This window comes from Myxine glutinosa, chromosome 2 (assembly GCF_964187855.1).
Source record: "Myxine glutinosa chromosome 2, kmMyxGlut1.1, whole genome shotgun sequence".
Lineage (NCBI taxonomy): Eukaryota > Metazoa > Chordata > Myxini > Myxiniformes > Myxinidae > Myxine > Myxine glutinosa.
In genome coordinates this window covers 266,452,414-266,470,145 of record NC_136262.1, presented here as the reverse complement: position 1 = coordinate 266,470,145, position 17,732 = coordinate 266,452,414, and the positions used below count along the sequence as shown (strand labels likewise).

Here is a 17,732-nt window from a genome sequence, read left to right as displayed (position 1 = left end):
GCTACAGTGGGGATGGATGTACTGATGTACTCGTGTACCTGAAATACTCGCTATGGCTTACGCTAAGGTAAGCATTGATGTACCCATGTAGGCTACCTGAAATACCCGCTATGGCTTACGCTACAGTGGGCATGGATGTACTAGTGTACCTGAAATACTCGCTATGGCTTACGCTACAGTGGGCATGGATGTACTCGTGTACCTGAAATACGCGCTATGGCTTACGCTACAGTGGGCATGGATATACTCGTGTACCTGAAATACTCGCTATGGCTTACACTACAGTAAGCATTGATGTACCCATGTAGGCTACCTGAAATACTCGCTATGGCTTACGCTACAGTGGGCATGGATGTACTCGTGTACCTGAAATACTCGCTATGGCTTACACTACAGTAAGCATTGATGTACCCATGTAGGCTACCTGAAATACTCGCTATGGCTTACGCTACAGTGGGCATGGATATACTCGTGCACCTGAAATACTCGCTATGGCTTATGCTACAATGGGCATGGATGTACTCATGTACCTGAAATGCTCGCTATGGCTTACGCTACCAGTGGGCATGGATATACTCGTGCACCTGAAATACTCGCTATGGCTTACGCTACAGTGTGCATGGATGTACTCGTGTACCTGAAATACTCGCTATGGCTTACGCTAAGGTAAGCATTGATGTACCCATGTAGGCTACCTGAAATACTCGCTATGGCTTACACTACAGTGGGGATGGATGTACTCGTGTACCTGAAATACTCGCTATGGCTTATGCTACAGTGGGCATGGATGTACTTGTGTACCTGAAATACTCGCTATGGCTTACGCTACAGTGGGCATGGATGTACTCGTGTACCTGAAATACTCGCTATGGCTTACACTACAGTGGGCATGGATGTACTCGTGTACCTGAAATACTCGCTATGGCTTATGCTACAGTGGGCATGGATGTACTCGTGTACCTGAAATACTCGCTATGGCTTACGCTACAGTGGGCATGGATATACTAGTGTACCTGAAATACTCGCTATGGCTTACACTACAGTAAGCATTGATGTACCCATGTAGGCTACCTGAAATACTCGCTATGGCTTACGCTACAGTGGGCATGGATATACTCGTGCACCTGAAATACTCGCTATGGCTTATGCTAAGGTAAGCATTGATGTACCCATGTAGGCTACCTGAAATACTCGCTATGGCTTACACTACAGTGGGGATGGATGTACTCGTGTACCTGAAATACTCGCTATGGCTTACGCTACAGTGGGCATGGATGTACTCGTGTACCTGAAATACTCGCTATGGCTTACGCTACAGTGGGCATGGATGTACTCGTGTACCTGAAATACTCGCTACGGCTTACACTACAGTAAGCATTGATGTACCCATGTAGGCTTCCTGAAATACTCGCTATGGCTTACGCTACAGTGGGCATGGATGTACTCGTGTACCTGAAATACTCGCTATGGCTTACGCTACAGTGTGCATGGATGTACTCGTGTACCTGAAATACTCGCTATGGCTTACACTACAGTGTGCATGGATGTACTCGTGTACCTGAAATACTCGCTATGGCTTACACTACAGTAAGCATTGATGTAGCCATTTAGGCTACCTGAAATACTCGCTATGGCTTACGCTACAGTGGGGATGGATGTACTCGTGTACCTGAAATACTCGCTATGGCTTACGCTACAGTGTGCATGGATGTACTCGTGTACCTGAAATACTCGCTATGGCTTACACTACAGTGTGCATGGATGTACTCGTGTACCTGAAATACTCGCTATGGCTTACACTACAGTAAGCATTGATGTAGCCATTTAGGCTACCTGAAATACTCGCTATGGCTTACGCTACAGTGGGCATGGATGTACTCGTGTACCTGAAATACTCGCTATGGCTTACGCTACAGTGTGCATGGATGTACTCGTGTACCTGAAAATGAAATACTCGCTATGGCTTACACTACAGTAAGCATTGATGTACCCATGTAGGCTACCTGAAATACTCGCTATGGCTTACGCTACAGTGGGCATGGATATACTCGTGCACCTGAAATACTCGCTATGGCTTACGCTACCAGTGGGCATGGATATACTCGTGCACCTGAAATACTCGCTATGGCTTACACTACAGTAAGCATTGATGTACCCATGTAGGCTACCTGAAATACTCGCTATGGCTTACGCTACAGTGGGCATGGATATACTCGTGCACCTGAAATACTCGCTATGGCTTATGCTACAATGGGCATGGATGTACTCATGTACCTGAAATGCTCGCTATGGCTTACGCTACCAGTGGGCATGGATATACTCGTGCACCTGAAATACTCGCTATGGCTTACGCTACAGTGTGCATGGATGTACTCGTGTACCTGAAATACTCGCTATGGCTTACGCTAAGGTAAGCATTGATGTACCCATGTAGGCTACCTGAAATACTCGCTATGGCTTACACTACAGTAGGGATGGATGTACTCGTGTACCTGAAATACTCGCTATGGCTTATGCTACAGTGGGCATGGATGTACTTGTGTACCTGAAATACTCGCTATGGCTTACGCTACAGTGGGCATGGATGTACTCGTGTACCTGAAATACTCGCTATGGCTTACACTACAGTGGGCATGGATGTACTCGTGTACCTGAAATACTCGCTATGGCTTACGCTACAGTGGGCATGGATGTACTCGTGTACCTGAAATACTCGCTATGGCTTATGCTACAGTGGGCATGGATGTACTCGTGTACCTGAAATACTCGCTATGGCTTACACTACAGTGTGCATGGATGTACTCGTGTACCTGAAATACTCGCTATGGCTTACACTACAGTAAGCATTGATGTAGCCATTTAGGCTACCTGAAATACTCGCTATGGCTTACGCTACAGTGGTGATGGATGTACTCGTGTACCTGAAATACTCGCTATGGCTTACGCTACAGTGTGCATGGATGTACTCGTGTACCTGAAATACTCGCTATGGCTTACACTACAGTGTGCATGGATGTACTCGTGTACCTGAAATACTCGCTATGGCTTACACTACAGTAAGCATTGATGTAGCCATTTAGGCTACCTGAAATACTCGCTATGGCTTACGCTACAGTGGGCATGGATGTACTCGTGTACCTGAAATACTCGCTATGGCTTACGCTACAGTGTGCATGGATGTACTCGTGTACCTGAAAATGAAATACTCGCTATGGCTTACACTACAGTAAGCATTGATGTACCCATGTAGGCTACCTGAAATACTCGCTATGGCTTACGCTACAGTGGGGATGGATGTACTCGTGTACCTGATATATTCGCTGTGAAAAGGGTTGATTTCGACAGTTCGTTCAATTTCATACGTGAGCAAGACGTGTTTAATAGTTTACATGTAACGTTACACTCCGTTACGTCACGTTCTCATAAGCCGTCCGCACGTCTTGTCAGACGGCTGTTTGTGCCTCACAGACGGACAAAGCCGAAGGCGAAGAGATCGGAGACAAAGAGGATAAGGGAGTGAGGGCCAGCCGCCGCCCCACACCACAACCCCCCCCTCACCCCCACCATACCCCAGGTCACGTACCTCGCCGTTGGTGACGTTTATGGCCAGGTAGATGTCACCGAAGGAACCAGAACCGATTTTGCGGACCAGGCGATACTTCCCGCCGACGATGAACTCGGACTTCGCACCACCACCACTCGCCATCGCGGCCTAACCGACGTGTGCGGGTTAAACACAACAACCGATTTACCACCGACTAAACCGGCTGGCAAAGGCTGCGCCGGCAGACCGCGCGGAACGACGAGCGCGTACCGACAGCCTGAGGAAAAAGATAGAGATAGAATCGCGCCAAACCGCCTACACGGCCGCCATCTTAGCTCCGTGCTGTGACGCGCCGAGAATGCCGGGAATCAGGGAGGGAACAATAGAGAGGAAATGACGTCACAGGTCCATCCGCATCACGACGCGTGACGATCGGACGCGTTATTAAATTATATAACGTCAAATGTACGTCCAAAACACATGTATTCGTGGGGGGAGACTTTAACTTTGCAGAAAGTAAGTGGAAAAGGTGGCAGGTAACCAGTGATCATAATTATACAGCTCACAGGTTCTTGAATGCTTTACTGGAAGGCTTCTTACATCAACTTGTTCAAGAGTCCACAAGGAGAGACAGAGCAGCAGCATCTTCTTTGATCTTGTGATGCAAATAGTCCAGAATTGCTGATGGCCCAGAATTGCTGATGGCCCAGAATTGCTGATGGCCCAGAATTGATTATGGCCCAGAATTGCTGATGGCCCAGAATTGCTGATGGCCCAGAATTGATTATGGCCCAGAATTGCTGACGGCCCAGAATTGATGATGGCCCAGAATTGATGATGGCCCAGAATTGCTGATGGCCCAGAATTGATTATGGCCCAGAATTGCTGATGGCCCAGAATTGCTGATGGCCCAGAATTGCTGATGGCCCAGAATTGCTGATGGCCCAGAATTGCTGATGGCCCAGAATTGCTGATGACCCAGAATTGATTATGGCCCAGAATTGCTGATGGCCCAGAATTGATTATGGCCCAGAATTGCTGACGGTCCAGAATTGCTGACGGTCCAGAATTGCTGATGGCCCAGAAATGATTATGGCCCAGAATTGATGATGGCCCAGAATTGATTATGGCCCAGAATTGATTATGGCCCAGAATTGATGATGGCCCAGAATTGATTATGGCCCAGAATTGATTATGGCCCAGAATTGATTATGGCCCAGAATTGCTGATGGCCCAGAAATGATTATGGCCCAGAATTGATGATGGCCCAGAATTGATTATGGCCCAGAATTGATTATGGCCCAGAATTGATGATGGCCCAGAATTGATTATGGCCCAGAATTGATTATGGCCCAGAATTGATTATGGCCCAGAATTGATTATGGCCCAGAATTGATTATGGCCCAGAATTGATTATGGCCCAGAATTGATTATGGCCCAGAATTGATTATGGCCCAGAAATGATTATGGCCCAGAATTGATTATGGTCCAGAATTGATTATGGCCCAGAATTCATGATGGCCCAGAATTGATTATGGCCCAGAATTGATGATGGCCCAGAATTGATTATGGCCCAGAATTGATGATGGCCCAGAATTTATTATGGCCCAGAATTGAGGATGGCCCAGAATTGATTATGGCCCAGAATTGATGATGGCCCAGAATTGATGATAGCCCAGAATTGATTATGGCCCAGAATTGATGATGGCCCAGAATTGATTATGGCCCAGAATTGAAATATGGCCCAGAATTGATGAACGCTCAGAATTGATGATGGCCCAGAATTGATTATGGCTCAGAATTGATTATGGCCCAGAATTGATGATGGCCCAGAATTGATTATGGCCCAGAATTGATTATGGCCCAGAATTGATGATGGCCCAGAATTGATTATGACCCAGAATTGATGATGGCCCAGAATTGATGATAGCCCAGAATTGATTATGGCCCAGAATTGATGATGGCCCAGAATTGATTATGGCCCAGAATTGATTATGGCCCAGAATTGATGATGGCCCAGAATTGATTATGGCCCAGAATTGATGATGGCCCACAATTGATGATGGCCCAGAATTGATGATGGCCCAGAATTGATTATGGCGCAGAATTGAGGATGGCCCAGAATTGCTTATGGCCCAGAATTGATGATGGCCCAGAATTGATTATCGCCCAGAATTGATGATGGCCCAGAATTGATGATGGCCCAGAATTGATTATGGCCCAGAATTGATTATGGCCCAGAATTGATTATAGCCCAGAATTGATTATGGCCCAGAATTGATTATGGCCCAGAATTGATTATGGCCCAGAATTGATTATGGCTCAGAATTGATGATGGCCCAGAATTGATTATGGCCCAGAATTGATTATGGCCCAGAATTGATTATGGCCCAGAATTGATTATGGCCCAGAATTGATTATAGCCAAGAATTGATGATGGCCCAGAATTGATGATGGCCCAGAATTGATGATGGCCCAGAATTGATGATGGCCCAGAATTGATTATGGCCCAGAATTGAGGATGGCCCAGAATTGATTATGGCCCAGAATTGAGGATGGCCCAGAATTGATGATGTCCCAGAATTGATGATAGCCCAGAATTGATTATGGCCCAGAATTGATGATGGCCCAGAATTGATAATGGCCCAGAATTGAAATATGGCCCAGAATTGATGAACGCTCAGAATTGATTATGGCCCAGAATTGATGATGGCCCAGAATTGATTATGGCCCAGAATTGATTATGGCCCAGAATTGATGATGGCCCAGAATTGATTATGGCCCAGAATTGATTATGGCCCAGAATTGATGATGGCCCAGAATTGATGATAGCCCAGAATTGATTATGGCCCAGAATTGATGATGGCCCAGAATTGATTTTGGCCCAGAATTGATTATGGCCCAGAATTGATGATGGCCCAGAATTGATTATGGCCCAGAATTGATGATGGCCCAGAATTGATTATGGCCCAGAATTGATTATGGCCCAGAATTGATGATGGTCCAGAATGGATTATGGCCCAGAATTGAGGATCGCCCAGAATTGCTTTTGGCCCAGAATTGATGATGGCCCAGAATTGATTATGGCCCAGAATTGATGATGACCCAGAATTGATTATGGCCCAGAATTGATTATGGCCCAGAATTGATGATGGCCCAGAATTGATGATAGCCCAGAATTGATTATGGCCCAGAATTGATGATGGCCCAGAATTGATTCTGGCCCAGAATTGATGATCGCCCAGAATTGATTATGGCCCAGAATTGATGATGGCCCAGAATTGATTATGGCCCAAAATTGATGATGGCCCAGAATTGATTATGGCCCAGAATTGATGATGGCCAGAATTGATGATGGCCCAGAATTGATTATGGCCCAGAATTGAGGATGGCCCAGAATTGCTTATGGCCCAGAATTGATGATGGCCCAGAATTGATGATGGCCCAGAATTGATTATGGCCCAGAATTGATGATGGCCCAGAATTGATTATGGCCCAGAATTGATGATGGCTCAGAATTGATGATGGCTCAGAATTGATTATGGCCCAGAATTGATGATGGCCCAGAATTGATGATGGCCCAGAATTGATTATGGCCCAGAATTGATGATGGCCCAGAATTGATTATGGCCCAGAATTGATTATTGCCCAGAATTGATTATGGCCCAGAATTGATTATTGCCCAGAAATGATTATGGCCCAGAATTGATTATGGCCCAGAATTGATTATGGCCCAGAATTGATTATGGCCCACTACCTGGACGAAGTGATCACTGTTGTCTACACTTCGAGATAAACATTGAAGCTGGCCCTATCGTAGAAAAGGCCCCTTTATATGGGATGTCCCATGTAGCAAAGTATAGAAAAGAAGGGGCATTCCATACATTGTAGAAAATGCCAAACAATAGAAAACAAGCATTCTGAGTATTGCGCTGCAATACATGTCCCCGACCAAAGTTCAAAGTGCCATAACTTTGTCAAAAATGATCGAATATGCCAATTTATGCACGGTTGATGCTGGTTTTCAAACTTGATCTGAGGTATGCTGAGACACATGTGTGTCACGCCTCGCCTCGTTGATAAGCCCGCAAGGTCGCTCCGTGGAGCAGCCTGCACGTATTGCACTGTGTGAATTATATAATTACCAACTCACGGTCTAAGGTACTGGCGATTCAAGAGATATCCTTTAAAAATATATATATTTTCGTTTAATTAACGATGTCTCCCAAACCACATGCCCTATCGCAAATTCCAAAAGGACATTTTAGTAGACTGACATGCTGAACAGATCTGTGAAGTTTCCCCTCGATTGGATCAAAAATGAGGGAGGAGCTCGGTTTTAAAGGTTCATGCTTAAAAACGTCATAACTCTGAAACCATCAGTAATTTATTATATTTTCCGGTTCAGGATCAATGATGGATGTGTATATATATGTTGCTCGGCTTGGCTCCGCCCCTCCCGAAAGCGCGCGCTGTGTCGTGCTTTTGACGTTCTCAAGGCGAGGCTGAGGGCGCGCGGTGCGGCTTGAGGAGAACTCTAGAATAAACAAAGTGCCATAACTTTGTCAAAAATGATCGAATATGCAAATTTATGCATGGTTGATGCTGGTTTTCAAACGTGATCTGAGGTATGCTGAGACACATGTGTGTCACACCTCGCCTCGTTGATAAGCCCGCAAGGTCACTCCATGGAGCAGCCTGCACGTATTGCACTGTGTGAATTATATAATTACCAACTCACGGTCTGAGGTACCAGCGATTCAAGAGATATCCATTTTTTTTATATTTTCGTTTAATTAACGATATCTGCCAAACCACGTGCCCTATCGCAAATTCCAAAAGTACATTTTAGTAGAATGACATGCTGAACACATCTGTGAAGTTTCACCTCGATTGGATCAAAAATGACGGAGGAGCTCGGTTTTAAAGGTTCATGCTTAAAAACGTCATAACTCTGAAACCATGTGACGCATGACGTTATGCTCACTGACTTTTTTGTTCGTCATGGGTATGCGATTCTGCCTGCAAAGTTTGGCCTCGATCTATTCAGCCGTTGCAGGGAAAAGGGGGTTTTCGTGTTTTCACGAAAAACAATATGGCGGCCGAACCACGTGACCTGTGACGTCATAATTACCAGTAAAATATTATACAAACCGAGTCCCCCCTACGGTGAAAATTTGATCTCAATCGGTCCTATTATTGCAGAGAAAATGGTTTTTAAAGGAAATTAAAATTTCAAATAGCACTGAGTTAAGGATCCTCAGAATTATCAGAATTACCAAAGTTCAAAGTGCCATAACTTTGTCAAAAATGATCTAAACGTCGGGAAGTTCGAACTTGATCTGTAACATATCATGAGGAAACCATGTGCCCAGTTTGAAATCATTTGCATTAAGCGTTTAGAAAAAAAAGTCCGGAAAACTGTTCTTTGCGTGACGGACTGACAGACTGACGGACTGACAGACGGACAGACTGACAGACTGACGGACTGGCAGACGGAGGTACGGCGTGCAAACCTATAGTCCCTTCCTGTGTACACCGGTAGGGGATTAACAAGCATTCTGAGTATTGCGCTGCAATACATGTCCCCTACCGGCAGTCTGTCGTCCGGAAAACTGTTGGGGAAATTACCAAAGTTCAAATTGCCATAACTTTGTCAAAAATGGTCGAAACGTCGTGAAGTTCGAACTTGATCCGCAGCTTATCACGAGGAAACCATGTGCCAAGATTGAAGTCATTAGCATTTAGAGTTTAGAAAAAAAAGTCTGGAAAACTGTTCTTTGCGTGACGGACTGACAGACTGACGGACTGACAGACGGAGGGACGGCGTACAAACCTATAGTCCCCTCCGGTGTACACCGGGACGGGACTAATAAGGGACCTCCAAAAAATCTTGTGTGCATGATGGACTACTCTTGTGTTCTTAGGATGAACCAAGTAATGCTCTAGAAAAGTTCATATAAAGGTGCGCCCTACATATTGTTATGAATTTTGGGGTAGAATGATATGATATATAGATTCAGGTAGATCTGCATAGGTAGGTGCTCCGATGATTGTGGGTAGAAAGAATCATTTCGATGTACATAAGTCAGGGACCTGTTTAGCCCAAATGTCGGATTAAGTGTATATTTGTCCCGATTATGAAGAATGGGGCATGTTTTTTTTTTTTGTTTTTTTTTGTAGACTGAATCGAGGCTCGTGAAAGAGCTAACATTTATTTCACAAACAAATCAACCAGACAAACAAAATATACAAAAAGAGGGAGCGGAAGACAAGATGGGGAGAAAAGGGGAAGCACACAACCACAACATTTGAGAGCAGGGAGAAGTGTGGGAGGGAGAGGGCTTGGGGGCAGGAGGCGTGGGAAGGGGAGGGGGGGGGACGACGACGAAATTAGTGGGGGTAGAAAAGTTCAAGGTTTTGGATGGGGGAAGATAAGAGATGGTGGTGAACAGCTGTTTTAAAGACCTGGAGGGTGGAGTGGGATTGAAGAGAGTGAGGGAGTTTGTTCCAGAGGTGGGAGAAAAGAGGAATGAAGGAGTGAAGGTGAGCAGAGAGTCTTGATTTTGGCAGTTTAACCATAAGAGGGTTGCAGGCAGATCTTGTGCGACCTGCAGGAATATTTGGGGGACAGAGCCCAGAGAGGGCTGGGGGGGCAAGGCCAGAGAGGAGTCGGTAGAAGACGGAAAGATCACCAACCTGCCTGCGGTGAGTGAGTGAAAGGCCCTTAGAGTTAGCTTCATCGCGGGAGATTCCAATGATTCTGAACGCTTTGGTTTCAACAGCGTGAAGACGGGCTAGGTGTGAGGCAGGAGCACCAGACCAGAGGGGAGAGCAGTATTCCATAGAGCTGCGGATGAAAGCCTTGTATGTGGTGAGGAGCTCAGGTGTGCCAAGGAAGCACTTCGCACGACGGAGGATGCCCAGTCGGCGACTGGCTTTGGAGGCCAGATTTGAAATGTGGTTTTCCCAGGAAAGATCATGGCAAATAGTGAGACCCAAAAGCTTGAGTGACAGAACTTCTTGGAGAGGATTATTCAGAAAGTGGCTGGGAGGGTTTTCCAGTCGGTCTTTTCGGAGAGACATCGTAAGAGTGTGAGATTTATCAGGATTGAAAGACATGTTCCATTTGTTTGCCCAGTCTGTGATTTTGTCCAGGTCTGCAGAGAGTGAGGAGGCTGCAGACTGCCGATCTGAGGGATGAGGAATGGAGCGACAGAGAGTAGAGTCGTCAGCAAAGAGATAGAGAGGATTTTCAAGAGAGTCAGAGAGATCATTGATGAAGACCAGAAAAAGCACAGGGCCCAGAACACTACCTTGGGGAACTCCAGCCTGAACAGGAAGAGGAGATGAGAGAACCCCATTCAGGGCCACACGTTGACTACGACCAGAGAGGAAGTCCGCCAGCCATGCGTGGAGATTTCCATGGATACCAAAGGAGGAGAGTTTGGTGAGCAGAGCAGGGTGCCAGACCGTATCGAAGGCACGTGAAATGTCAAGGGAGACAGCTCTAAATTCCTGTTTGGCATTGAGGACCTCCATCCATTGTTGAGAAAGCAGAAGCAGCATGTCCAGAGTAGAGTGACCAGGTCTGAAACCAAATTGATGATCAGAGATCAAGCCATTGGAGAAGAGGAAAGATTTCATATCTGAAGCAATGATGGATTCCATGACTTTGCTGATAATTGGGAGAAGGCTGATTGGTCTGTAGTTGCTGGGATCTGTTTTTGCACCTTTTTGTGCAAAGCGGTGATGTTGGCTGATTTCCAAGCAGATGGCAGATGACCTTGAGCAAAAGAGAGGGTGAAGAGAACAGAAAGAGGGAGTGAAAGAGCGGAAGAACATGATTTTTGGACCTGTGGGCTGATGCCGTCAGGACCAGTTGCAGAATCAGAGTCGAGGGTTGACAGAAACTTTTCCACCTTGTCAGGAGGAAAGGACACAGAGTCCAGGAGCAGCTGGGTACGACTGGGTACGGTGGGTACAGAGAGGGATGGGTTTGGGACACAAGATTTAGAGGCAAACACAGAGTTGAGGCATTCAGCTTTTTCACGTGCGGAGTCAGCCGTTAAGCCGTTTGAGGTGAGGGAGGGGATGGAGGGGGAACAAACACCAGAAACAGATTTGACCAGACGCCACCAGGATTTGGAAGAGGGAGACAAATAAGAGAGTTCGGTCTTGAGAACGGTGAGATATTGTTTCCTGGCTCTCCTGAGGGTGGACACACACTTGTTTCAGGCTCTGTGAAAGGAAATGAGATTTCCTTCCGTTGGATTTGCTTTCCAGGAGACGAAAGCAAGTTGTTTCAGGGCAACAGCCTCACCACAAGATTCCGTGTACCATGGACGGGAGGAAGGGTATGCCAACTGAAGACGAGATGGGATAAATCTGTGCATGAGAGAGAGCAATTTACTTTGAAAGAATTCCCAGGATGAGTTGATGTCAGAGGCGGTAGAGATGGGAGACCAGTCCAGATGATTGACGGCTGCTTTAAGACTGTGCCAGTTGGCCTGAGTGAAATGCCAGACTCGTCGACGCTGAGGAGGCTCTCTGAGAATGGTCAGAGAGATGTCCACTTTGACAAGCACATGATCGGATGAGCCGATTGGAGCAGAAGAAGAGCAGCAGACATTTTCAGGGAAGTTTGTCATAACCAAATCCAGAAGAGAAGATGCTCCGTTGACTGAGATCCGGGTCGGGAAATTGACAGATTGTGTCAGTCCCAGTGAGTCGCAGAAGTCCTTTGCTGAAGAGCCATGGCTGGTGAGAGAGGTACCCACACCCAGCCAACTGGCATGGTGACAATTGAAATCACCACATATGAGGAAGAGAGAGTTGGGATGGGTCGATAGAAGTTGGTCCATATTATCAGACAGCGAGATGTAGATGGAGTCATGGCTGTTTGGTGGACGGTACAACACACATATGAACAAAAGGTGGGAGCGAAGGGGAAGCCGTAGCCAAAGGTATTCCTGGGGGTGAGGTGGAGAGAGGGCAGTGGAGGGCGAGTGAGGAAGAGAGTTTTTTATAAAGATAGCAACCCCACCTCCAGGACGAGGCTCAGGTCTATCATACTGGAGGAGGGAGTAACCTGGGAGAGATACCAAGGCATCAGCGACATCATGAAGGAGGAAAGTTTCTGTTAAGCAGATCACATCTGGTTTGTCAGAAGCAACCTGTATGGAGAGATCAGTCAAGTTTGAGCGAAGGCCCCGGATGTTTGAGATCCATACCGTTAATGAAGAGGAAGGGGGAGCATCGGGTCCAGAACAGGGGGGGGGGGGAGGGGTAGGGTAAGATGTGGAAGAGGAGGAAGAGGTAGGGAGAGCTGTTGAAGGTGTGTCAGAGATTTCAGAGATTTCAGAATAGCTTGGAGAAAGGGGAGAATGGGGCGGACAAAAGGTTTGATGGAGATTGGGTGAGGCACAGTGAGGTGTTATTTGAGGAGGGGGAAGAGCGAGGCAGAAGGTTGGGGGAGATGAAGGTGAAAGTTGGAAGGGGGAAGAAGCAGGGAGGATGCTTTGAGGAGGAGGGGTGAGAGGGGAGTCTAGGAGGGGAGGAGCGAGGGAGAGTCTCGGAGGGGAGGGGTGTGGGGGGAGTTTAGGAGGGAGGGGAGGGAAGGGGCAAGGGGGGAGATTTGAAAGGGATGGGTGATGGGGAGGATTTGGAGGGGAGGGGTGAGATTGGATTTTGAAAAGTGTACGATTCATGGGAAACGAACATTTTTTGCAAAATGAGTTTGAGACCTTCGAGTCAAAAATACGTTTGAGGACACTGAAGGAGGGGTGGAGTTCTGGATAGTTTAGGGAATGTAGAAAGGAGGAACTGTAAGAGATGGTATTATATTTTTTTTTTGGAATGAATAGATTTGGTGAGCAAGACAAAAGCATCCTTTTGTAGGAAAAGAAGAAAAGGGTGTTATAATATATGAGAGAAAATAGTTGTTCAGGGGAGAGATTATACATTTCTAGTTATGTTAGCTAGTGTAGGGATTATGTTAATTCCCCTGTGTGTGAAACCTCTGTGATCTATCCTTTGTCCCTCATGGCACCACACATAATCACCAGTGAGGAATCCCACCATTAAAAGCACCACACATACTAATTAAATCCCACCACAATAAAACTCACCGGAAGCCAGTTCGGAGCACTACCGATGGAACCGCGGCCAGCTACAGCATCAACTTGTATAGCAAAACACATAGCACAGGCAGGCCAAAAGCCATGCCCAGAAGGACTCGCTATTGGGCGGGAGTTGACCAATGGGAAGAACGGAGTAAGGAAGGACTTGTGATTCGCCAGGGGTGGGGCAAGAAGCTTCCCGCGGACTGGTGGAAGGAAGGCTGGGAAGGAAGTGACGCACTGATTGGCCGCCGACCGATGGCATGAGGGAGAAGCGATGCGGCCATTGGTGGAGAACTGGGCCAAGTGCGGGTGGCCTTCCGGGGTTGGTGAAAAAGACTGATGACGTCACGACTCCATCGATAAAAGAACGCTCTGACAGACATTTTTCTCTCTTGCCCTGGACTCGCTCTCTCTTGCCTTCTCTCTCGCTTGCCCCTCACGTCTTCCTCTGCCATCGACTCTCTCCTCTCTCTCTCCTCTCTCTGCTTTGGATCTCTTGTCCTGACGCTTTCCTCTTTCTCTCTTTATCTTTCCACAGAGACTCTTGCCTTGTGCGTCTTCTTCACCGTGCCCTTGGTATGGGACATTTGCGAGTGACGGTGTGCGGGACGTGACCTTTGGTTGCGAACCGAGGAGAGATTGCATGCAGGGTGTTCGTAAAAAGGCAGAGCACCAAGAACGAAGAGCCGCGGTTTCCGTGCCACGTTCGTGAGGAAGGGCTCGGCTGAGGAGCGGGCTGCATGCTCGTTCGCCTCACGCAGGAGGCCTTCATCGGGGCTGAGGAAGTGTAAAATTTATCTATGAATCAAGTAATTTTTATGAGCTACAACCTGTAAAAATCGTGTTTGGGACCTGCACACCTCGCAACCAAATTTTGTGTAGATTAATTATCGCTGGCACTCTGACCAAATTTGCTTTCATGAAAGGAAATTGGTAGATCTCTTCTTCATGGTAAAATCATTTATGACTAAGGGTGATATACAGATGGGATGTGTTTTGGGAATAATGTAATGTTGGATTTAGTATGTCTTACTGAAGTTCCATGAGTTTTATCAGTAAAGATGTTGTTTTTCTTGGTGCGGCTGACAGCTGGCGTCACAATGTCTGAGAGGAGTAAATTAGTATTCAGAACTGTCCATTGTTTGGTAAAACTAATTACTATCGATGCTTGCTTGTCCTGCGCTTGGCAAACAAGTTTTTTTCGTTGTGACTAATCAACTCAGTACGAGGTCTAAAGCTACCATTGTTTTGATAAGTAAATGCAAAATACTTGGTAATTATTTACAGAGTTAGACAAAGAGTTCCCTGATACAATATAAGTGGATGATTTACTCTATTTCCACTTACAAATTAATCTAATAACTAGTTTTGAAAATTTGTGTGTACAACTATAAAAAATTGCGTGCAGTGTTGAGTTTTAAAACAAAACTAAACTGAACAAAGGTTCGGAGATAATATACCTGTAATTCATACAATTGCATGTAGGTTTACTCCGTCCGGGTAGCTATCTCTGGCATTCTGGCCCAAGACGTTCCCAGCAAATCTTTTGTTACATATATATATGTATATATATATATATATATATATATATATATATATATATATATATATATAAATATATGTATATATATATATATATATATATAGATATATGTATATATATATATATATAGATATATTGTTACGAATCCGGGGGACGGCACTCCCGTTAGCAAGGTGGGGGGGGGGGGGCGGGGGTTATCCACTTGTCCTGTTAAGCTGGCCGTCCGACCGGTCCTGGTACTTGTAACGCTCTTTTGCAGGGTGGGATTGATATGGGTTATTGGTCCAGGTTTTATCCCGAATACCTTTATCAATCCCACCACAAAACAGGGAGACAAGTACCGCTCGAATCCCGGACAAGATGGAGTTTGCCGAGCGGTTTAGCAATCCGGAATCCGAGCCATTAGCAATGGACTAAACCCGATTCAAAGCGGTTCTGCCGAAATCGTGCCACAGGTACTCAATTGGGAAAAGACAAAAGCGATCGGGGAAGAATGAAACCAAAAGGGTAAGAAATAACAGACGTTTATTAATTATTTACAAAACCAAAGAAACCAAAGGAGAAACGAAAGCAATATACAGAAGAAGAAGAAGACACAGCGCAAATCCTTAAACAGTCTTACTTAAACACACAGGACAATACAGACATACTCACACGAATAGGGAATTGCAGGCAGGAATGGCTGGAGGAGATGGTTCAGGTATGGCGTCCAGGTAGCTCATTCTCCAGTCCCCAACTCGCACCGCGAAGCAGATGAACCAGACGGCAGGAGCTCTCCGCGTGTCGTTTGGCATGTGCGGGACTATCACGGGGCAACGGTAGGCCGGCTTTGGCGGTTACCCTCGCGGCTCAGCCACGTACGTAATAAGCGAACAGTTCCAATAACCGCGAGCAATGCGCTCTTCAGTCGCTCAATGCGTTCTCTCAATACCATTCGCTCGTGATGCGTGACCCCCTTCTCATCTCAAGTGAACTCGCCGAGTGCTTCTCCCTTCTTACCTGATCGCCTCTCCTCACTCATCTGCATAAGTAGTCCCTCGCAGTCCCTTTTATTGGCCTTGGCCGTATCAAGCCGCCGGCCCTGCTGACACGCCTACCGGTGGGCTCACCTTGGAGATGGTTGGTTGGCAAGGGCTCTCTGACTCCACCTTTGATGACGAGGTGGTGCCACGCCCGTGATTTGGGGGCTCCTCCCCCCTTATTCTCCGAGACAGAGCACATGGCCAATGGCATCTTGCGGGATAGAAAACCAGTCGCACCGCCGGGATAGAAAACCACTCGCAATGGTTGGTTGGCAAGGGCTCTCTGACTCCACCTTTGATGACGAGGTGGTGCCACGCCTGTGATTTGGGGGCTCCTCCCCCCTTCTTCTCCGAGACAGAGCACATGGCCAATGGCGTCTTGCGGGATAGAAAACCACTCGCACCGCCGGGATAGAAAACCACTCGCACCGCTGGGATAGAAAACCACTCGCACCGCTGGGATAGAAAACGAAAGGGGACCTATCTTATTTGATTGATGCAACGTAGAGTCAAGTATTGGAAACACAGCCTTACCTGGAACACATAATAATGACATACTATAGAGAGGTCCTAAAGTGTCCTACGTGTTGTACATGGACTAACTAAGGTGCAGCCTTTAATTAACTTTAATTAACGACACGCCTTGCCACATCGACTGCCACGCCCTATGACCACGGAACAGGGAACGAGTGAAGAGGCATCGCGGTAGGCACAGACCTCCCGCCGGCGAGTCGGTGGAAGTCGCTGATTGGGTGGCGTGCGAGGGCTGACGTCACCACCACGGGAAGGTTATTTAAGGGCGCGCCGAAGGACATTTTCTCTCTTGCGCCTCTTGCTCTATTGCGGTTTGTGCTCTTGCAAATTCCTGGCCCTGGCAGTCCCGGTGCGATCCTGAGTGGAGAGAGTCCTGTCCCTGGTTGAGTTGGCTTGAGAGTTGGCTTATCGATCGTGTGTGAAGATCGACCTAGTGGCTTGAGTGTTGGCTTATCGGTCGTGTGTGAAGATCGACCTCGTGGTGCTTGGAGCGGTGCTTGTGCGGGAGCGAGGCTCGGTGCTGTGAACGGGCCGAGCGACGCATGCGAGGCGGGCGGAGGATTCCTCCACGCCGGAGATTGAAGACGAGGGACAGATAAGGCCAATCTCCATTACATTTTACACGAGGAGACAATTATTTTCCTTTAATCCATTCCTGTGTCTGTTGTTGAGTCTGGTGTGCGGGATCCCGATTTAGGACATTTTAATTACCAGCGCGTGCTTTTCCTGTCCTTGCCTTTTTACCTTAATAAACCCTTGTATTATTTTCCCTTCCCATTCAAAATCTTGGTTGTTTGCTTGAATTAATTTCCTTGCAGGATTGAAGCTGCCATCGGCGCGATCCAGGTAAGCTTTTGCCGCAGCCTTCCATTTTCCTTCTTCCTCCCGCGTTTCATAGCTGAATCCGTGTTTGGCCGTTGCCTCCAATAAAACCGTTTCGGCCTATCCGCGGTCTCTGGTGTTAA

The 17,732-nt window shown here is 46.8% G+C and overlaps 2 protein-coding genes across 5 annotated transcripts in view; both read right to left on the bottom strand.

Moving 5' to 3' along the window:
- Nucleotides 1-3,959, bottom strand: part of LOC137420564 (casein kinase I) — a 162,593-nt gene extending 158,634 nt beyond the window's left edge. For 2 of the 4 annotated variants that reach the window (XM_068105722.2, XM_068105723.2), the window contains exon 1: nucleotides 3,584-3,904. In XM_068105722.2, coding sequence (XP_067961823.1) covers nucleotides 3,584-3,706 — 123 coding nt within the window. In that variant the 5' untranslated portion in view covers nucleotides 3,707-3,904. Of the gene's footprint in view, nucleotides 1-3,583 lie in introns of all 4 variants that reach the window. The other 2 variants (XM_078772544.1, XM_068105724.2) reach the window with 2 other exon arrangements.
- Nucleotides 1-17,732, bottom strand: part of SLC49A3 (solute carrier family 49 member 3) — a 234,996-nt gene that overhangs the window by 148,301 nt on the left and 68,963 nt on the right. The window lies entirely within an intron of this gene.